This window comes from Ascaphus truei, chromosome 18 (genome assembly GCF_040206685.1).
Source record: "Ascaphus truei isolate aAscTru1 chromosome 18, aAscTru1.hap1, whole genome shotgun sequence".
Taxonomy (NCBI): domain Eukaryota; kingdom Metazoa; phylum Chordata; class Amphibia; order Anura; family Ascaphidae; genus Ascaphus; species Ascaphus truei.
Window position 1 is genome coordinate 4460134 of NC_134500.1, and position 22556 is coordinate 4482689.

At 48.2% G+C, this 22556-nt stretch overlaps 1 protein-coding gene across 1 annotated transcript; it reads right to left on the reverse strand.

Annotated features, from left to right (window-relative positions):
• Positions 1 to 348: 348 nt before the first annotated feature.
• RGMA (repulsive guidance molecule BMP co-receptor a) lies at positions 349 to 22521 on the reverse strand. The gene is made up of 3 exons (XM_075575244.1): positions 22257 to 22521; positions 6755 to 7269; positions 349 to 2083 (listed from the first exon to the last, which is right to left on the reverse strand). The coding sequence occupies exons 1-3, from the start codon at positions 22336 to 22338 to the stop codon at positions 1388 to 1390; spliced, it is 1293 nt and encodes a 430-aa protein (XP_075431359.1). The 5' UTR covers positions 22339 to 22521; the 3' UTR covers positions 349 to 1387.
• Between the last annotated feature and the right edge of the window lie 35 nt (positions 22522 to 22556).

Sequence of the window (22556 nt, forward strand, 5' to 3'; positions counted from 1 at the left end):
GGGCCCTGTGGTGTGTTCACGCGCGGGCCCTGTGGTGTGTTCACGCGCGGGCCCTGTGGTGTGTTCACGCGCGGGCCCTGTGGTGTGTTCACGCGCGGGCCCTGTGGTGTGTTCACGCGCGGGGCTTGTGGTGTGTTCACGCGCGGGCCCTGTGGTGTGTTCACGCGCGGGCCCTGTGGTGTGTTCACGCGCGGGCCCTGTGGTGTGTTCACGCGCGGGCCCTGTGGTGTGTTCACGCGCGGGCCCTGTGGTGTGTTCACGCGCGGGCCCTGTGGTGCGTTCACGCGCGGGCCCTGTGGTGCGTTCACGCGCGGGCCCTGTGGTGCGTTCACGCGCGGGCCCTGTGGTGCGTTCACGCGCGGGCCCTGTGGTGCGTTCACGCGCGGGCCCTGTGGTGTGTTCACGCGCGGGCCCTGTGGTGTGTTCACGCGCGGGCCCTGTGGTGTGTTCACGCGCGGGCTCTGTTGTGTGTGATTTTGCCGGACGCCGCGGCAGCGGATACAGAATATACCTTGACCATGTTTACGAGGAACTGGCATTGCGATTCAAACTGGCCATAAACCTTAATGAGGTTAACCCCTGTGTCTCCAGTGGGGCCTGCAATACATGGAGTTGGGGTGTGGGACTCTCTGGCACTTAAAGAGTTAATGCCAGAGCGGAGTTTGGCTTTTCCCAGCATTACACATCTGTGCAGCAGCACCTCCATGTATACGCTGCCCGAGCAGCATCACTTCGTGTTCATGCAACATATAGCGCTTATACTGACACGCAAAGCCACATTCACAAACGCACATTTCAGACACCACGATGACTGCAGTACCACGATATCGCAGAGGGGGGCGCTCTTCTCCCCCGTGTGCCCACAAAGTCTGGGGTTCTGCTGATGAGGTATGGTGCGTATACGCCGCTCTACGCAGAGCGGACAGCGCCTGTGTATTAGCAATGCCTATTCTATGTCAAATAGGCACAACAGGAAGAAGGTGGAAAGGTCTCAGATTTCAGCTGCCCATATCCTGAAGGATTAACTCCTTCTGTACCAAAGTGTGTGAGACCTCAGCACAGAAGGTAAAGATGCAGTCCCACTTACCGGTGTGTGTGTGTGTGTGTGTGATTGTGTGTGTGGTGTGTGTGGTGTCTCTATATACAATTGATACCAGATCTCATCAATACGACTTGTATACATTAGACTGAAGATGTCATGGAACTCTTCTTTCAGCTGAACATTTAGAAATGTATTTAAATGCAGAATTATGAAACCGAGTCGTGTAGCAGTTGTTAGACAGCCGAGTGCTTCCTCTATTACATCTGGGTAAGTGGGACGGCACCTCCACAACGGACTCGCTTAGTCTCGTCTTCCACCTCAAGGTTTTACACAGTAAACACAACGTTACAGCCACACTGCACAGCACCGAATCAACCACGCCAAGCCCACCACGAGAGTAAGGAAGTCCAGGCCGGTGTGGGCAGCGGAGTTTCCGGGGCCCAAGTCCTTGGCCCTTTCATACAGGTGGATTTTGTCCTTATTGGAGTGTAACAATTTCACATCCTCAAAGGCGTAATAAGCAGCTAAGGTGAAATTCACGTCCCCCGTGGTCAGCAAGTCAAACACGCACGACTGGAAGTAGAGGTCCTCCACGGGCAGCTTCTCCTTGCACTTGGCTCCTGCCATCTGAGGGGTGAAGACCTCATTGGAGCCCACCCCATGCCCCCTCAGCCCAGTCTCCGGCGCCTGGGAGTGGAAGGTTCGGAAGTCAATCTGCTGGTTTTTAGGACAGCCCCGGAGGCACAGGTAAAGCCCCTGATTATCTTTGTCCTCCACCGCATTCACCACCTCCTCCGGCATCCGGACCGCAAAGGTCAGGTAGCGGCCCACCTGCCGGACCACGATGGTGGTGCCGATGTACTTGGCGTGGATCTCGATGTGCTGCCCAGCCACCTTCTCAATGATTTTCAAGCTGTTGGCGCCGCTCTTGTCCCCTCCGTTCTTCGAGCCGTCCGCGAACGCCGCAGGAAGCTCGTCCATCTCCGCCTGGTACACTTTCTGGTCCACGCACTCCTGGAAGTTCTTGAAGATTATTGTGAGCTGGGGAGAGAGAGAAAAAAACACATTTTAATAATTAAAAATAATATTTAGATGTTTTAAGTCCCGCCCCTTCTACTCAATTCCGAAAATATATTTTACTGATGCAAAGTACAAAAATAAATAAGATTTTGGGGCCACATACACGAAGCACTCTCCATAAGACACCTTCCAGCATCAGGGAAGTCTTGAGTGGCGATGCTGCTTAGTAAACATGGACCTGTTGTGCTTTTTGGGGAGACTCTCAGCAGTTCGGAAGCTTTTGCTATTTTTGAAAGTCTACCAGAAAACAAGATGGCTGCTAAAGAAATGACTGTTGGATGCACATATACGGGGAGCGCGCGGGCCTAGAACGGGGAGCGCGCGGGCCTAGAACGGGGAGCGCGCGGGCCTAGTACGGGAGCATGCAGGTCTAGTACGGGAGTATGCAGGCCTAGTACGGGAGTATGCAGGTCTAGTACGGGAGCGTGCAGGTCTAGTACGGGAGTATGCAGGCCTAGTACGGGAGTATGCAGGTCTAGTACGGGAGCATGCAGGTCTAGTACGGGAGCATGCAGGTCTAGTACGGGAGCATGCAGGTCTAGTACGGGAGTATGCAGGCCTAGTACGGGAGTATGTAGGTCTAGTACGGGAGTATGCAGGTCTAGTACGGGAGTATGCAGGTCTAGTACGGGAGCGTGCAGGTCTAGTACGGGAGTATGCAGGTCTAGTACGGGAGTATGGAGGCTTAGTACGGGAGTATGGAGGCCTAGTACGGGAGTATGGAGGCCTAGTACGGAAGTATGGAGGCCTAGTAGGGGAGTATGGAGGCCTAGTACGGGAGTATGGAGGCCTAGTACGGGAGTATGGAGGCCTAGTACGGGAGTATGGAGGCCTAGTACGGGGTATGCAGACCTAGTACGGGAGTATGGAGGCCTAGTACGGGAGTATGGAGGCCTAGTACGGGAGTATGGAGGCCTAGTACGGGGTATGCAGACCTAGTACAGGGAGTATGGAGGCCTAGTACGGGAGTATGGAGGCCTAGTACGGGAGTATGGAGGCCTAGTACGGAAGTATGGAGGCCTAGTAGGGGAGTATGGAGGCCTAGTAGGGGAGTATGGAGGCCTAGTAGGGGAGTATGGAGGCCTAGTACGGAAGTATGGAGGCCTAGTAGGGGAGTATGGAGGCCTAGTACGGGAGTATGTGCTGGGAGCAGGAAAGGTAACATCAGTATTACCGCAAAAAGTTACTGACAAGAACGTCCCGGAAGATAAGAGGCTATTATTTATCACACCGTCTCCGGGCTGGAAAACCAGAGCAAAAAATTGTGCAAAAAATAAATAAATAAACTTCACTAGGTCAAAAAAAAAGATCAGTTTGAATTCAGTAGATTTCCTTTAATCTGATCACTCTGGCCCTGGGGCCGTTTCATTGCGCCAGTTATGCTGCCGGTGATTGAGGGAGACGGCTGTTTGCGTGGGATTGCTTCAGATAGGGGAAGCAGCGCAGGTTTCGCCGAATGTCTCAGAGGGAATCTCTGCAAGGTTTAGTGAACACAAATAGAAATGGCTGATGGATGACGGTGTGCACTTCCCTGCGTGCAGCCACACGCTCACGCCCATCAGGAGAAGTATGTACGTCTGAAAAAAGGTCTAACGAGTTCCACAAGATCCTGAATAATTATCACGAGTCAAACTGATTGGACATGTGCCTCGCGCACAAAATCTGGGGCAGGGGGTCTCAAATTCAGTACTCAAGGGCCACCAACAGGCCAGGTTTTATGGATATCCCAACTTGTGCTGAAGCAGGGACTGATTGAGCCACCTGTGCTGAAGCAGGGATATCCTTAAAACCTGACCTGTTGGTGGCCCTTGAGGACCATGCTCTAGAGCAGGGGGGCGCAAACTTTTTTCCCTGCGCCCCCCTGACGGCTGTCCCCTCGCTCCCGCGCCCCCCCCAACCCCAACTTACCCGCGCTCCGGCGTAATGACGTCACGTTGCCATAGCAACGTGACGTCACATGACCTCGCAGCGTCATTTTGACGCCGCGTTGCCATGGCGCCGCAGGGAGGAAGCCGCCGGAGTCACGGTAAGTTAGGTTTACAGAGGCCCTGCAGCTCCCCCGGCACTCAATTTAAGTGCCTTCGGGAAGCGCGCGCCCCCCGTCGGCAGTGTCGCGCCCCACAGTTTGCGCACCGCTGCTCTAGAGGTTAAAAATAAACCAAAAAAAAAACCGCTGTTCGTATTAACCCACACTTTGACGAAGCCTCTGATTGGGATATTCTGAAAACCTGACCTGTTGGGGAAGGGGGGGGGGGGGGGGGGGCTTGAGGGATGGAGTTGAGCCCCTGGCCTAAATAATAAATATATTCAGCGTATGACTGGATCAGAAGGTGGGACCCATTCCATAGCTCTTACTTATAGTACATGACAGTCATTGTCTGGTTCAAGGTCACCAGCTGTCCGGCCTAAAATAATACAGACACAATCCCTGCGCGCTCACAAACTGCGCGCTCACAAACTGCGCGCTCACAAACTGCGCGCTCACAAACTGCGCGCTCACAAACTGCGCGCTCACTTTCCAGGGCCAACCTTAAAAGCAAAGAGGCGAAAGGTGTCGAAAAAGGGCCCATTGCTCACCCTGAAGCAACCGGAGGGCCAAACCTTTACCCGAAAGATAAAAGCCAAAGCAACACCTTCACAATCCTATCTAACGAGCTTCCAGTCCACGAGTCCCATCCCCGGGGCACGGAGGGGGTGCACAAGAATCCTCAAAACTTGCCTCCAACGCCATCTACAGCTTAACCCCTCAGCTGCTGGAGGCCAGCAATGCATTTGCAAGTTACATCCTGTGTCTTTCAAAACAATAAAACAAAAATGTTTCACCCCCTAGGTAGGAATCAGGGGGTCTCCGGAGCTGAACGCGTAGATTTCAGGTCTGAGGACCCCCTGCTCCCCGAGATTCTTACATCTGAAGGTGATGCTGGGGTCTCGGGTCATGCGGCCAAAGGAAGCCGCAAGGAATGATTGCTACTGGCCCCTGGTACCTTACAGTAAAGGATATTATCTGTGCCCAGTCTGGGCTGATATCGACATCGCCTTCCGATGTCCGTATCTCGGGGGGGGGGGGGGGAACGGGGAGCCTCATAAGGGCAAAGAGAGAACAAAACATTGAAGTTTGGACTTGGGGAGAACACGCAAGTCTGTCACTGACAACGTGATCTATCACTGCCCTGTACTGAAGGAGTTAAACCGAGATCTGGGCGGGAGGAATGTGGCAAAGAAACCGGTATCTGCAGCTGTCAGTCCTCCCCCCCCCCCCCCCCCCCCCCCGCTCAGCCGCTCACTTCTCCCACCACTAGCAGCAGCCCCCCCCCACTCGCACAGTAGCATCGTGCTCTCCCCCCCACTCGCACAGCAGCACCACGCTCTCCCCCCCGCTGCTCAAGCAGAATCCCACGCGCTCTCCCCCTCACTTGCACAGCACGCCGCTCTCCCCCCCCCCACTCGCACAACAGCGCCGCGCTCTTCCCCCCCCACTCGCACTGTAGTGCTGCGCTCTCCCCCCCACTCGCACAGCAGCACCGCGCGATCCCTCCTCCCCCGCCTCTCCCCCCACTCGCACAGCAGCAGTGCGGTCCCCCCCACCCCCCACACACAGTCGCACACATGCAGAGTGAATCAGCGTCCTATTCACTCCTATTTTTGGAATTGCTACAATTAGTAGGAGTGGTGTCTCGCAGTCTGAGCCCGAAGGATACATCTCCGACTGCCGCACACCCTGTGCGCTATTGTAAGACACAAGACAACACGCTTTTATCCTGCATTGTATCTGTAATGCATTGCTGGCCTGGAACAGCAAACAGGGAATCATTCCGTCCCCTTCACCTATACTCTACCGCCTCATCTATAAGGGCCTACACTCTACCGCCTCCTCTATAAGGGCCTATACACTACCGCCTCATCTATAAGGGCCTATACACTACCGCCTCATCTATAAGGGCCTATACATTACCGCCTCATCTATAAGGGCCTATACTCTACCGCCTCATCTATAAAGGCCTATACACTACCGCCTCATCTATAAGGGCCTATACTCTACCGCCTCATCTATAAGGGCCGCCCCACAAATATAGTTTTTCCAACTTATCAGTAAACTCCATTTTCGTAGAAAAATTCAAATCACCTTCATGCAAAACTTGTTGTTTCAAGGAATAAAAAAAAAAGAGGAATAAACATGTTTTCAGATTTCAATTAACAGTTTAACTAGCGATGGCCTCAAAACGGCTTTGCAATAATGGAACATAGTAAGACAGTGTGGCCGACATTTACCTGTACGCGGCCGACATTTACCTGTACGCGGCCGACATTTACCTGTACGCGGCCGACATTTACCTGTACGCGGGTCTCACAAACAACGATTTGGTTACTATGGAAAATTCTACGTTTTTCTTAAAAAAATAAATAAATGTAAATACTCGTTGAATTTACTGGGAATGAAATGCCGTCACTCTCTTACATTTAACCCCTTCCGTGCCCCTCTATTAGGCATGGGGTTACCCATTAAAATCAGGACAGACCTGAAAACGAGAAGTAACTCTCAATGTATTACTTCCCGGTAAAACATTTTATAAATGTATTTGGCCGCAGCCATTGGCTCATTTGGAAGCGGTTTCACGCGCAAGCTCGCTTTACCTTGCTGGTTGCTGTAGCTGTTGACCCAGGAAGCACGGGTGTGTTGGTGACCTGTACATTCAAGTAATTATTGTCCACGAGAGGCCAGGCTCCCTGTATTTTGCAGGTCTGGAAATTGTCCGTGAATGTCCTAAGGTGGGGATCTCCGAAGAGGCCGCAGTGGGTGTAATTGGGGGGCGCCGAGTGACGGTGGAAGCTTTTCTCGTAATGGCAGATCTCGGGGCTGTCGGACCTCTCCTGGCTGTCCCCTGGGGGCAGGGTGCGGAGACGCGGCTGCGAGGTGGGGCCATCTTTGGAGCAGTTGTGCTGGCTCATGAGGTCATCAATGCCATGGACAGCCGAGTGGTAAGCCAGGTCCCCCCTGCAGGTGCGGGCGGTGCGGCGCGTGCAGTGAGAGTAGGCCCGCAGAGCCGTGCAGAATTCCACCGCGTCCTCTGCCCCGAGGTGGTGGTGCGAGCTGGAGGTCGCGGCCCAGAAGTCGGAGTTACACTTCAGGATTCTGCACGGGGAGCTCACTAGGGAGAGAAAGCAGACAGACAGTCTGTATACTGCACCGATACATTGTATCATCACTTACAGGAAAAGAAACATTCCGTAAATAACCTGCGCGTTTCGCTTCCTTAAATATAGGATTAGCCTGAAAGCAAAAACTCCACTTTTAATTGAAAACAAACAAAATGCATTTTCAGTTTATACCAGTGGTTGGAAACATGATATTTACCTCCAGGGCTGCACGCTGCGCACACACACACACACACACACACACACACACACGGGACTTTGCAGACGTTAGTAAGAGCTTCTTCCCGTTTGCGCTGGCGCACTTGTGAATACTCTCCTACGCCTCTCCTTACACAGGGACAATCCATTATCATTATACAACAGCTGCAATCCACACCAGTAACATCTCCCCTTCCTCTATACTGGGGAGAATGAGCTGCTAGGGGGGCAGAGGCTCAGGGACCACAAGTAAAGCCCCTTGTTGCCCACCAATGGCTTACACCTGAAAGGAACGTTCATGCCCCCCTTCCTCAATCACTGATTTTCCATTTACTTGCTGACAGGTTTACCAACTATGAATGAAAAACGGATACAAAATATTTAAAAAGGACTAAAACATCCAAAGTGAACACTGAACCACTATACCATTTCTCTGCAGAGAGAGACACATTACACACACACACACACACACACACACACACACACACACACACACACACACACACACACACACACACACACACGTTAGGACCTACAATAAATGAATAAATCGGGGACCAAACAAAGTACAAACAGACCACGTGAGCCTTCTGCTATCAGCAAATATCATGTATCAGGCCGGAAAACACCGCACAAGCTGGAGCTGCTGGAAGTAACCCTGACAATCCCCACGCACACACGCACACGCACACGCACACGCACACGCAGGTTATATGATGTGTACGAGTACCAGAGAGAGACAGGGGGCCGTGACGAACCTCTCTCTGCATGGCAATGGGCTGCTGGCTTCTTCGGCAGCAAGTGAAAGAACGCAGAAGTGCCTCTGGGGACAATGTATGAGCCCTTTCTGGCAACTGTGGGGCTGGAATTCATTGTTCCTATATTATTTTGTATAAAATCAACACTTCTTAAGAATGACAGTAAAGATAAGAAACCCACGAGTGCATTTTGTCTTCCTTTCACAGCGCCACCACACCGGCTACATTTCCCTGCAGAAAAGGATTCTGGGTAATAGCAAGCAAATGAGCACATTAAAAAGGCGCAATCCTACGTACCGACAACAAAAACGTATTTAAAACATGTTTCTAGGTGTCAGATTTGGGCACGAAAGGCGTCAATCACACAGGTGTCCCCTCACACAGGCGTCCCCTCACACAGGCGTCACCTCACACAGGCGTCCCCTCACACAGGCGTCACCTCACACAGGCGTCACCTCACACAGGCGTCACCTCACACAGGCGTCCCCTCACACAGGCGTCCCCTCACACAGGCGTCACCTCACACAGGCGTCCCCTCACACAGGCGTCCCCTCACACAGGCGTCACCTCACACAGGCGTCACCTCACACAGGCGTCACCTCACACAGGCGTCCCCTCACACAGGCGTCACCTCACACAGGCGTCACCTCACACAGGCGTCCCCTCACACAGGCGTCACCTCACACAGGCGTCACCTCACACAGGCGTCCCCTCACACAGGCGTCACCTCACACAGGCGTCACCTCACACAGGCGTCACCTCACACAGGCTGGTGGCATTAGCGCAGTTTGGTCCTAGGAGGGATTTCCAATTTAGAAAATGTGTCATACGAAGCCAAACGTTAGGCAGAAATAAACATTATTCCCCGTGTAAGGACGCGCGGCAGCGTCCGAACGCGTTTTCTGTCATTTTAACCAAGGAGCTCAGATTCCATCTTCAATTTTTGTAATTAGAAGGTGATTTCAGAGACTGGCAGCGTTGGGAGATCCTATATGAACAAGCCCTCCTCCCCGGTGAGAATATATAGTGTGCATGGACCAGCCTTCTTTAACTCTTTCCGCTCTGTATGAGCTATGAAACCTAGCCCCGGGGTGATGCAGGACAGCTGCGCTCCTAGGTGAGGCCAATTTCCTCCCACGTCCCTTCCGAAACATCCACACGATTTAAGAGCGTATATTGGCCGCAGGCGTCAAAAGCATACGTCTCAATGCAGCAGGGACATGTGACTATCTGGCAGCTGGCAAATGCATGGCTATGTCCTTGCCAAGAAAATAAAAACCCCAAACAGGTGACGGAGGCACCGCCATCAGCTTGCTTAACCCTTCACTGATCGGCCTGCAACTTATTACGGAGCAATTCTTCGCTGGAGTCTCTGGCAGTTAAAGGGTCAAGGCAGTCATGCCTGTGCAAACTCCTTCCAGCATCGTCTACAGATGGTGAGCCCCATTATTGGTTATATACACTTCTATCGTGTAAGAAGTGACCCTAAACCTATTGGGGACATAGATCAAGAACAACAAATGGAAGATGAACCTAACAATGTATGCTGCACCCCACTCCCCCCATGGGGTTGAGCGAATGCAACATTCTAAAGTGCTACTTAGAGCGAGGACAGGTTCAGTGTATCCATGGCAACAGCAGAGCCAATCCGGATGCTTTATGCCTGATCGTTCCAAGTGTACGCAAAACTACGGGGGTCGCCAAAGGTGTTTTTTTTTAACAGAACTAACTTTTTTTTGCCGATGTTTATATTCTATGCATCTATTTACTTGTATCCCTATCATTTTGTTAGTGGCCAACATTGTAACCACATGAAGAATGGTTCCGTCCTCCCCTCACAGCAAAAGGAGGTTCAGGCGTCAGTCTGAATGAAGTAAAGACTTGTGAGGCCTCATGTACAACTCCTATCTATGGAGAACCGTCGCGTTGGGTCACCAAAAGGTATCACATTCTGCAACAAAACTGCTTTAGAAACCACCTGTGTTCTATTACTCTGGAGAAGCTTGGGCATCCCCAGTGTTACAAGTGGCAGAGGTGTGGGGGGGGATATCTCCAGAATACAGCATTGTGTTGGGTTATTGCGCCAGTCCAGTTGGGCAATGCCATGCGCTGCTACTCCAGACACAGTAAAAGGGAGGCGAGTGCAGCAAGAAGCAGCATTCACCCAAACCAGGTTCGGCAAAGCTACGTTCAAATAAATATCAGTGTCGGGTTTATAATGCTACCTCGCATCTACAAGAAGCGGAGTGTCAGACATTTACTCAATAGCGCAGTTGTCTGAAACCTGGACGGGTCACAAGCCCTTCGTGTGACTCACGCCTGGCAGGATACCGTGGTATTGTTGGCAGCCGAAGCCTTAGAACTCTGTTTGCTTGGTTTTGACAGAGAAGAAAAGAAGGACTAGCGTGCCAACATATTCTGGCTTGTGACTGCCACCTCTTTCAGCGGGAACACCAGAAGATTGAGAAATTAGCTGATCGAAATGAGCACTTAAAAAAAAAAAGTCTTATTCAAGTTCCTTCAAATCTAATTTTCATCCCCGCGCAATGGGGCAGATTTAAACTCGCAGTACCCATTCCATGGATCTAGAACCGTGTTTCTTTTCAATAAATGAATTGCCCTTATACATCTTTGATCGCCGATCTTATTCTCGGCTTTGAAGAAATAGCTATGGGGGGGCGGGGGGGGGGGGGCTAAAAATGGATACTACTGCAAAAAGGTGCATGAACTGTGTTTGAGGTATATATCTTTTTTTGCCATATTTCCTCTAACGGGTGGGAGAGGAGTTCAGATGTACTTTTTAACCCTATAACGGTGCAGCATATCCATGTACAGAGACTTGCCAGGAAAGTAAAACAGAAATGTGGTTGACACTGCTCCCCTGTATAATTAAATACTTTCTGGGCAATCTACCCCCCCCCCCCGTATCTGAACAAGCTCCTCACCCCTACCACATGCAGCACTTATCTGCGATCTGACTCCAAAAGACTACTCATGGTCCCAAGGTTCAGCAAAGTATCCGGCCGCTCCTCCTTCTCTTACCGTGCACCCCAAAACTGGAGCAATCTAACGGAGACTCTCACAGCCACCACCAGGCTAAGGGCCTCATGCAGAGAGCAGCGCTATTTAGAATTGGAGAGGGGAATTTTTTTTTACCTTTATTGGAGAGTTTTTTTCTCCATATGCAGAAAGGGCATAAAACTGCATTTACAATCCTTTCTGCATATGGAGAGTTTCAACCAGCGCTATGAGCGCTATGAGCGCTGTTGAAACTACTGGGGAAAGAAATCGATTTTTTTTCCTCCTCCACCGGCCGCGGAGCGCCAGCTTCATGGTGGAGAGGAAAAATGTTGAAAATCGCGCCATTTTTTTTGCCGCGAACAGCCACTAGATGGCGTTCGCTGCTCTCTGCATACGGCCGTTTTCAAGACTGGAGAGATTTCTGTTCTCTCCAGCCGCGCGGCGAGATTCTGAGAAAAAAAAAATGGCGCTTTTTTAAAAACTCTCCATTTTCTGCCTTTCTAAAGGCAGATTTCGCCAATACATGCCGCTTTCCCTGTTAGCGCTGCTCTCTCAACTCAACTCAAGCGGTCTCACATTTTAATCTGGTCTGTAACTATTACATACGCCTATAGCATTATTATCTCTAACTGCGCAAGCAATGTCTTGTATATAATGTATACCCTGTTTACTTAATGTATCCATGTATTATTTGTCATCATAACTCTGTGCCCAGGACATACTTGAAAACAAGCGGTAACTCTCAATCTATTACATCCAGGTAACACATTTGATAAATAAATAAAGGTTCAGTCGAAGACCGAGCTTCCGGACTGAAGCAGGGACTGATTGAGCCACCTGTGCTGAAGCATGGACATCCTGCAAACCTGACCTGGTTTTTTTGGGGGGGGGTGGGGGGGGTGCGACTTGAGGTGCTCTACTATAGAAGTTTAATAATAATAATGTTAGTATCTTGCCATCTAAGCATGTTCTGCTCTTTAAAAAAATAACTAATAATCGTTGATATATATTTTCGGTGCTAAAAATGATGATGTTAAAATCAGTGCTAAAAATCAGAAGTCTGAGGTTTCCTTGGTGGCATTCAGCCTGCACTGGCCTCTGGGGAGAGCTTCATTTTAATATTCCACGCACTTAATATTTCAAACGCTTATATTAATCAGATTTTAAAAATAAAACCCGTGTTGGAAAGGGCAAGAAGGGATCTCTTAAGGTAAATAAAAAATGATTTCCAACAAATGGCGATTAGTACAGGATGCTGCGTGTTCCACTCAGGACAAGCCGTGTGTTTTTTGACATTTTGGCTTCTATTTTAAAAAAGGTGGAATCCACTTAGAATAAAAGCTGACTAATGGCATTGATGTGCAAATCCCTTAAAACCAAGTGCTTATTGACTGAAAACACACAAGTATTGTAAACCCGTTTCAAGTAGAAGTGTGAACATTTCTCTGAAAGATAATTAGCAATCTCAATGATTACCACTTTAATGTAAAAAAGGTGTTTAGCAACTGAATGCTAAAAGTAATCCGATTCCTACTCAGCTCACAGCTATTGTTTTTTTTAAATAATATAATTAAATAACCCGTTTCGTAGTATATTACCGCCATTCGGCTGAGTGGAACGGCAACTTTAAAATGGACGCCGAAAACATAACAAGCAAAACACGATGACAAATGCAGACAGGCAGAAGTTGGGAAGGTTTGTGCCCAGCCCAGGTCTCCTCCAGTGACCTCTCCTGAACCTTTAATCAAGCAATCCTGCGGAATAATGGCCTGATTATCATTGCCTTGTTTGCATAACAAAGACCCCCAATAAAACGTACTCAGAGGGGTGTGAAGGCTCAGGCCTGAGAAAGGCCAGGCTGGAATTCTGCAATCCCCACCAAAGGCCCAACTCAGGAATAAAGACAATGCAATTTGCCATCAAGAAAGGCCCAACAGGCCAATAAATTACCCCATGTGCGAAGGGATTAGATCGGGTTTCAATTATACGAGGAGGTGGCTGGTGTGAGAGTGAGAACGCTAGGCGCTCTTAAAGAGACACTGCTCCTTTCATTCAATGCATTCACAACGGGAAACTTCAGAGACATACAGGCCTCGTGCTTCATTTATTCACATAGTAAAGAACGCGTAGTCTGCTGTACGATTCACTTCCTACAAACCGTATCCCCCCCCCCCCCCCAAACGTTTTCTGGTGTTAAACACACGTACGGAGCCGCCGACTCACTTCACTTCTAACCCCCAGACTGCCTGAAAAGAGGCAAGCACCTCATTGCAGAGGAGAACAGCCAGAGAATATATATTATATACTAGCTGAGAGCCCCGGCGTTGCCCGGGATGTTTGTGGTGTGGGGGTGGCATTTGGGTGGGGAGTGGTCCACGCGGCCCATGGCGGTGTGCGGTGGTAGTGCTGCTGTGGCTGTACTGATGGTGATTGTATCGGTGTGCTGATTTGGGAGGGTTTGGTGCTGATGTGGGGGTGCGGATGTGGGTGTGCCGATGGGGGAGGTGCAAAGGTGCCGATGTGTGGGTGCGGATGGTGTTGATGGGGGTTGGGAATGGCGGGGAGCCGAGAATGCCAGTGTGCTGGGGGGTATGGGATACCGGTGTGCTGATGTGGTGGTGCTGGGGATAGTGTGTGTGTGTATACATGTTTGTGTGTATACATTGTATGTGTGTGTGTGTGTGTATACATGTGTGTGTGTGTGTGTGTGTGTATGTGTACGTGTGTGTGTATACATGTGTGTGTGTGTGTGTATACATGTGTGTGTATGTATACATGTGTGTATGTATACATTGTGTGTATGTATATATTGTGTGTATACAACATGTTTGTGTGTGTATACACATGTGTGTATACACGTGTGTGTATACACATGTGTATGTGTGTGTGTGAATACGTGTGTGTGTTTACATGTGTGTGTGTATACATGTGTATGTGTGTATACATGTGTGTGTGTGTGTATACACGTGTGTGTGTGTATACGTGTGTGTGTGTATACGCATGTGTGTGTATACGCATGTGTGTGTGTGTACATGTGTGGGTATGTACATGTGTGTGTGTACATGTGTGTGTGCACATGTGTGTGTATACATGTGTGTGTGTATACATGTGTGTGTGTATACATTATGTGTATGTATACCTGTGTGTGTATACGTGTGTGTGTATACGTGTGTGAGTGTATACGTATGTGTGTGTATGTCTACATGTGTGTGTGTGTATGTCTCCATGTGTGTGTGTATGTGTACATGTGTGTAAGTATACGTGTACATGTGTGTGTGTGTATGTGTCTACGTGTACATGTGTGTGTGTACGTGTACATGTGTGTGTGTGTGTGTGTCTACGTGCGTGTGTGTGTACGTGTGTGTACGTGTGTGTGTGTGTACGTGTGTGTGTGTGTGTCTACGTGTGTGTGTATCTACGTGTGTGTGTGTGTCTACGTGTGTGTGTGTGTGTGTCTATGTGTGTGTGTGTCTACGTGTGTGTGTTTGTGTATACGTGTGTGTTTGTGTATACGTGTGTGTGTATACGTGTGTGTGTCTACGTGTGTGTGTCTACGTGTGTGTGTCTACGTGTGTGTGTCTACGTGTGTGTGTGTATACGTGTGTGTGTTTGTGTATACGTGTGTGTGTGTATACGTGTGTGTGTGTGTATACGGGTGTGTATACACGTGTGTGTGTGTGTCTACGTGTGTGTGTGTGTGTCTACGTGTGTTTGTGTCCCTGTGTGTCCTTTGGCCCGTCACTCCGCCTCAGGCCAATGAGAGGTGTGCGGGGGCGGGCCAAGGGACCAATGAGGTGGGAAGGGGGGGGGGAGGAGGTGGGAAGGGGGGAGGTGGGAAGGGGGGAGGGGGGGGAGGGGGGGGGGAGGGAGAGGGGGAGGGGGAGGGAGAGGGGGAGGGGGGGAGAGGGGGGGAGAGGGGGTGAGGGGGAGAGGGGGGGAGAGGGGGGGAGGGGGGAGAGGGAGGGAGAGGGGGGGAGAGGGAGAGGGGGGGAGAGGGGGGGAGAGGAGGGGGGGAGAGGGGGGGGGGAGAGGGGGGGGAGAGGGGGGGGAGGGGGGGAGGGGGGGGAGGGGGGGAGGGGGGGGGGAGGGGGGGGGGAGGGGAGGGGGGGGAGGGGGGGGAGGGGGAGGAGGGGGGAGGGGGGGAGGGAGACACATACTGTGTGTGTGTGTGTGTGTGTGTGTGTCCCTGTGTGTGTGTTTGTGTCCTTGTGTGTCCTTTGGCCCGTCACTCCGCCTCAGGCCAATGAGAGGTGTGCGGGGGCGGCCCAAGGGACCAATGAGATTTCCCCTAGGGACACCGGACATCCAGGCAGGCAGGCATACAGTGCTTTCACTAATATAGTATAAGATATATTCCCCTTATAGGATTCTGACAGTGTACACAGTGCTGCGCAGAGTGTCTTGCTGACACAGCCAGTCTCTACCCGGTAGAGTTTTTTACGATATAATTTGGAGGCACAGGGAGATAAAGTGACTTGCCCAAGACCACGGGAATTCAAACGGAGTTCCCCTACTTTGGAGACCGTGGCATGACCACGGATCAGGAGGTTCTGGGTTAATATGGCATTTTATTAGAAACCCTGAATGAGCCTTTGCCCCATAACTGAAGGAAGAGGGGAGAACACCTACAAACGGATCGAGGTTAAAACAGGCTAAACATAGATTTCATTTGACTGCAAATGACTGAAAATCCCCAGGAAGAGATGCCCCCGCGCCCGATATCCCGGCTCCGGGGTGGAAGCCCCAGAGAAGGATCTCTCTTGTAAAACACATTCCTATCGGGGTAACACAAGCTCTTGCGTCTGCCCCTTAGTCAGCTTTTCTTTCAGGGATATCGCCTTACCTGGGATGCTGGCCCAGAATGCCTTGCAGGGAGAAAATCAAAACACCACCACGGCATAACTACGCCCCTCACAGGACCCCTTTAATAGCGATATCATGCGCCGCTTGGAACATGGCGTCCCCTCATCACACGTCTCTCTTTTGCTTGCAAAACATTCATTTAATTTTATTTTTTACAAAGCATGCATGCCCCAGCACGGCATTGAAGAGGTTAAATGCAGGTTGCATCTACATTTCCTGTGTCGTTGTCACTTAGAGCAGGGGTCCCCAGACTCCAGTCCTCAAGACTCCCCAGCAGGTCAGGTTTGCAGGATATCCCAGCTTCAGCACAGGTGGCTCAATCAGTCCCAGCTTCAGCACAGGTGGCTCAATCAGTCCCTGCTTCAGCACAGGTGGCTCAATCTTCGGCTGAGCCACCTGTGCTGAAGCTGGGATATGCTGAAAACCTGACCTGTTGGGGAGGGGGAGACCTGAGCTTGCCCACGTGGTGATACTTTATTACAATGGTGTTTATAAGATACATCATGAAATCTCAAACAAGCGCTGATAACAGGTTTACTTACTTATTGCAAACACCCCACGCAGTGAATGACACTACGTACTGGAGTTACAAAGTACCTTCTTAAAAAGGCGTGTTTGGAAGTAACTCAAATACTGATTTGGAAGCATAAAATCAAGTACTACGGTGTGTACAATAAACGCAGGATTTGATATGAAAGAGGACTGACTATTTCAATAGGGGAATTCCAGAAGTAAGTCTTTCAACACCCCGCTGATCCCACTTTATAAAACCGAACGTGCACTAATTTCCTGCAAGATATGACTATCAGTGAGATAAGAGAAATACATCACAGCGCTGTCTTCAAACGCTTCACATCCAGCAAATCAACCACTGCACAAAAGCTACACAAACTCTAACACAAACAAACTACACAAGCTCTAACACAAACAAAACTACACAAGCTCTAACTAAACTGAGCCAATGAAGAAAAAAAAAAAAAAATCTACTTTGGCAACACAACACATGGGATAAACTTCTCCAAAAACGGAAAAAACGCAAGATTTTTGATCAGTTGAAATCCCCCCCCCCCCCCCGCCACCCATATAAAGCTTACTTTGCATATAGTAGTAATAACACCTACAGGACGGGGTATATCTTGGAAGGGTTAAATGCCTTCTCCAATACGTCAGACTGGAACATTGATTACCAAGTAAGGGCCTGATCTCTGGATTAATATTTCTTTCTTTTTTTCTTTTTTTAAATCTAATCCTCAAGCTTTTGAATGTATGAAGTCATCGCAACATGTGCCCGGTGAGAAGCCGTCCCATCTGGCTGTCCAAATAGATTAGGGGCGAGATTGCAGTTACATTCACTCCTATAATTGCCTGATAATAGGACCAATTATTTGACCAGGTGTATCCACATTGGCTGCTTATGTTTTAAAACCGGAATAAAAAGGACACTTATAGTATACATTAACGAGTTGCCGTGCAGTTTGTACAGGTGCAGAGACGAAACCCAGCACTAATTAACCCGTGTGCTAAATGCAACACGTTTGCCATCAAAAACCTTGTTCCTTCCTTTTCTGCAATACCGTCTCCCTGAGCCTCGGGCATCAAACATTAGATTGTAAGCTCTTTAGAGCAGAGTTCGGGTGGTTGTATATCCGACGTACAGAGCTGTGTATGCCGGCAGCACCCCGGATGGTTCTGATGGATAGCCATGCCCGATTGATTAGTCATTGCAAAGCAGGCTTACTTTACTTCCGAATCTCGGACTCTGAAGCTTGGTCAGCGGTGAGTTAGTGGGCGAGATCTGCAGGTCTCGGAGGGTTATTATATTTTCAGAACGCAGTCTGTGTATTTAGGAGAAAGACGCTGAGCGGGAATGGAAATGGCTTCCATATGAAAACACAGCATAACAGGCTGGATCATTTCGCTATGACACTGCAGGCGCTAAAGGCGGGGATATTTTAGCGCTATTAGAAGAGTAGAGACAGAGTAAGAAAATAAAGTGACTGGTTTATTAAAGGTTTCCGGCGATTATATGAATTTGCACATGGAACAGACGGAGCAAACAGTAGCAGTGTGTGCGTGCTGTATACTGTAGCAGTGTGTGCGTGCTGTATACTGTAGCAGTGTGTGCGTACTGTATACTGTAGCAGTGTGTGCGTACTGTATACTGTAGCAGTGTGTGCGTACTGTATACTGTAGCAGTGTGTGCGTACTGTATACTGTAGCAGTGTGTGCGTACTGTATACTGTAGCAGTGTGTGCGTACTGTATACTGTAGCAGTGTGTGCGTACTGTATACTGTAGTAGTGTGTGCGTACTGTATACTGTAGCAGTGTGTGCGTACTGTATACTGTAGCAGTGTGTGCGTACTGTATACTTCTCATTACACTGCGGAATAGAATTCAAATGATAAAAACCAGATTAAGCATTTTAGCAACAACTGTCACAAGACTAACACAAACCCCTTCATGTGAAAGCAAATCATTTATTAGTCCTCACACACACACACACACACACACACACACACACACACACACACACACACACACACACACACACACACACACACACACACAATGAGCCAAATATTCCAAACAGTTTCACAGGACAGCACATTCAGAAACATAATCAACCTCTAAACTACAGGAGGAAAACATTATGAGATATATAATTCTCTAAAGAGAAATGCATATATATATATATATATATATATATATATATGCATTTCATGATGGTCATGGGCAATAAATAGGTATTCAATTTCTTGCTTTATATGCCCGAGGAAGGAACAATAGAATATGCACTCACCAGATATAGAATTTAGAGAATATAGATATAAAGATCTCCCCTGGGTTTGGTTGGTGCTAGGGTCTATGCTCCTACCCCTGGGTATAAATAAATCAGTACCATAGTACCCAGGCCCGAGGAAAGGGCCACAGACCAGACACGGTACACTTTGCCAGTATGTGTCCGGACTGTGTTATCCTATGGGACTCGAGTTATTGTATACGTTACGTGTATACGTTACACCCTCTGAGGGTCAAACATTAAAATAGCAGATTCTGTGCTACTTGGCAACATTTGCGTTGTCTACGAGGCATGTGATTATTCCTGATTTATTAATGCCGGTCCATTTTTGCTTTACTTTTAAATTCCTGAGGTGCACTGAGCTTTCACATTGCAGCTGCTATGCATCTCTGCCCTGAAGAGCTTACTCTCTATTGTTTGGCTTCTACAGCTCAGAGATAAACCCACAAATCTGGGACTTAGTTTCAAACTGGTTTCACAGTTTAAAAATAAATACTTTTACATAGTTACATCGTTACATAGTAGATGAGGTTGAAAAAAGACGTACGTCCATCAAGTTCAACCTATGCTAAATATAGACTTTCTGCCTTTTTTTTTTAAGCAACGTGTTCATGTACAAAGGAAGATTACAATAATTAGGATTTCAAGTGCTGCGCAATGCATGCGACCCGCAGAAAAAGAAAATATTTTCACATCTGTGTTTCATCTGGAAATGGAAGAGACATTCGATCACCGTTGCAAGGTGGGTTTTTAATAACTCGAGCACTTTGCAGCTCTGAGCTCACATCCCGCTGTTCCCCAATTTATCAGCCTATCATCTGATAAACCTCCAATAAGCCTGATCTGTATCTAGAATAAACCTCACAGGCTGGATCTAAGGCATGTGCACCTACTTCTAAAAAGCACTTAAGCAAATGAATATCCTGTATCATCTTCATCCTCTTCATGGCTGGAGGGGTTAGAAAACTGCAGCAGAGGCAAGGAAAATATTAAAAGCATAAGATCTTTTCCCCCTAGAGCTGGGCTTGGAGATTATATGAAAGCTTTGCAGGAACAAGTTGCATTAATCTTTAACCCAACGCTGTGTTGGGATACACAGAAAAAGAAATATTATGGAGCAGCCAGTGCTGGAGTAATTAAAGCGTAATCATCGTTATCCCACCCATCTCCTGTCAATCACAGTTTGGCTAACAGGAGACGCACAGAGTTTGGTCACTGTACAGTGTCATTTTAGGAAACGTTATTTCTTTAGTTCTCCAACCCACTTAAAAAAGGGTAACATACATGGAGTGTGAAGTATGACATGTCTGCACTTCCGTCCTTCCTGAATGAGGACTGCCCAATCCCAGCAGTTACAGTAGGTGTCTGACCTCACGTCATTGTAATAGTCTCCAGATTGGGCTACAGAGGAAAGTAACCCTTTCGTTACAAGCCTCGCTGGTAGCGAACAGGTTAAAAGGTGTTACAAGCCAGCTGGAAGTTTTCGCAGATACTCTGCATCATTATATGCTGCACCATGGTTGGTCATATTCACACCTTAACAAGCAATGTCCCCTTAACATTGTCAAATGACAGATGTTCCAGGAAAGAAGCGATCATTTCCATATTTAATCAGGTTATGTTAAATCAACTTGTGCTTGGATTGTTCTTATTTCTAAATATTTCACATCAACCACCAACACATGGATCCACAAATACCTAAAAATGCAGAAAATGTGCCTTCTTTGAAAAACACACAATTATCTGGATAGATGTGTTAGAAAAAAATGAGACATATATATATATATATATATATATATATATATATATATATATATATATATATATATATATATATATATACACACACACACACACACACACACACACACACACACACACTTACTGAATGGCTTATTTTTTGAGAGGTAAGATTAACATGGTCCAGACATACCGCCGATTGTAAATGTATTTACACGCAGGTATGAATACAAGAACACTTGCCAAAGAGAGATAATACAAATGTGGGATTTCATTTTAATGCATTTCCAGGTGAATAAAAACCCGAAGGCCGAAGAAACCGGAGAGATTTCCAAAGAACAGAACTCCCAGTGTGGTGCCGGCCCTCCCCCCCCCAACAATAACAAGGCTCGCAGGAATTTGCAGGCAAGGATGGAGCCTGAAAAACAGTGGGATTCATTGGAAACAGATGGCCCTTTTCTGGTCTCATGCCACGGGACCTGTAGCTTTACCTTGAAAAAATATGAAATAAGATGGCCCTTCAAATAGCACCCTTTACAAACAGGAATTCCCGAGTGAGCGACACAGCTAAACGTGTAAAACAAGGCATCTCAACAAGGCTTTGGGGGGGACAGAGTGGGGCTTATTGCTGCTGGGAGAGGAGAGAAGCGACATGAAGTCATTCGCAAAGTTAGAATTTAAAGCAACAACTGCAGAAATGTGCAGATGCTTGTTACACAAACAGAGCTGGACCGTCTGGGACAGGGGTTCTCAAGGACCACCACCAACAGGACAGGTTTTAAGGATATCCCACCGCCAGCACATGTGGCTCAATCTTTGACTGAGCCACCTGTGCTGAAGCAGGGATACCCTGGCCTGTTGGGGGGCCCTTGTGGACTGGAGTTGAGAACCCCTGCTTTAGGAGATAAGGAATTTTAAATGCCCCACACAATACAAAAAAAAAAAAAAGATTGTTAAAATACCGCAACAAAAAGTAAGATATTCTTAATAATAATAATTTAAAAAAAAGTTCCTCTTCTCATCGCATTCATCTAAAACAAACGATCTATATAAATATTCACATTTCCCATCCCAAATTTGAAACTGGTATATCTGCACACTTCCACACTCGGTGTGTGGAGGTAGGTACACAAGCATTAAATATCTCTATCCACCTTAATACACACTTGCTTAAGGAAGCAAATGAGCAGCACCGTGGCTGATACTATACACGATACATAAAGCTTGGCCCGTTGCAGACGCACTTACCAGAACACCCTCCTACTGTCTGTGTACGTTCTTCCTACCTATCAATTAGATTGTAAGCTCTTCGGAGCAGGGACTCCTCTTCCTAAATGTTAATTTTATGTCTGAAGCACTTCTTCCCATGATCTGTTGTTTGTATTATTTGTTATTTATATAATTGTCACGTGTATTACTGCTGTGAAGCGCTGTGTACATTAATGGCGCTATATAAAAATAAAGACATACATACAAATAGTAGAAATATGAAGATGCAGCACAGTGGCTATTAACACGAGCTCCATGCTAGAGGGGCCCCTCTAAGGGGACATTCCCTCCAGTAAGCTTTAATAATAAGACGTGCAGGGTTTTCCTTACCTGCCGGGAAGATGCACAGGAACACAGTGAGGATTTTGATGAATCCCAGGGCTTTGGGTTCTGCCCCTCTCCCCATACCCATCCATCCAGCTTGGGTTTTAACCACAACCCTCTCCCTGGATGAAGAGTCCGAAATAAAAAAAAGAAAGAGAATAGATCAGACTCCAGCAAACAGAAACTTGCAGTGGAGGAGCAGCCTCAGCAAGCACTGCAGTGAGGGATTAGACACACTCCTTTTCCCTCCTCCTCCTCCTCCTTTGCACAACATAAAAAACCATCAATCACCTGAGGTCCCTTCCA

Excerpts from the sequence above, each read along its gene's own strand:
- RGMA (XM_075575244.1), bottom strand. The coding sequence starts at position 22,338 with ATGGGTATGGGGAGAGGGGCAGAACCCAAAGCCCTGGGATTCATCAAA. Across the intron at positions 7,270-22,256 it reads CCTGTGCATCTTCCCGGCAG|TGAGCTCCCCGTGCAGAATC; the intron begins GTAAGGAAAACC and ends TTCTCTCCCTAG. Across the intron at positions 2,084-6,754 it reads CAGCTACAGCAACCAGCAAG|CTCACAATAATCTTCAAGAA; the intron begins GTAAAGCGAGCT and ends CTCTCTCCCCAG.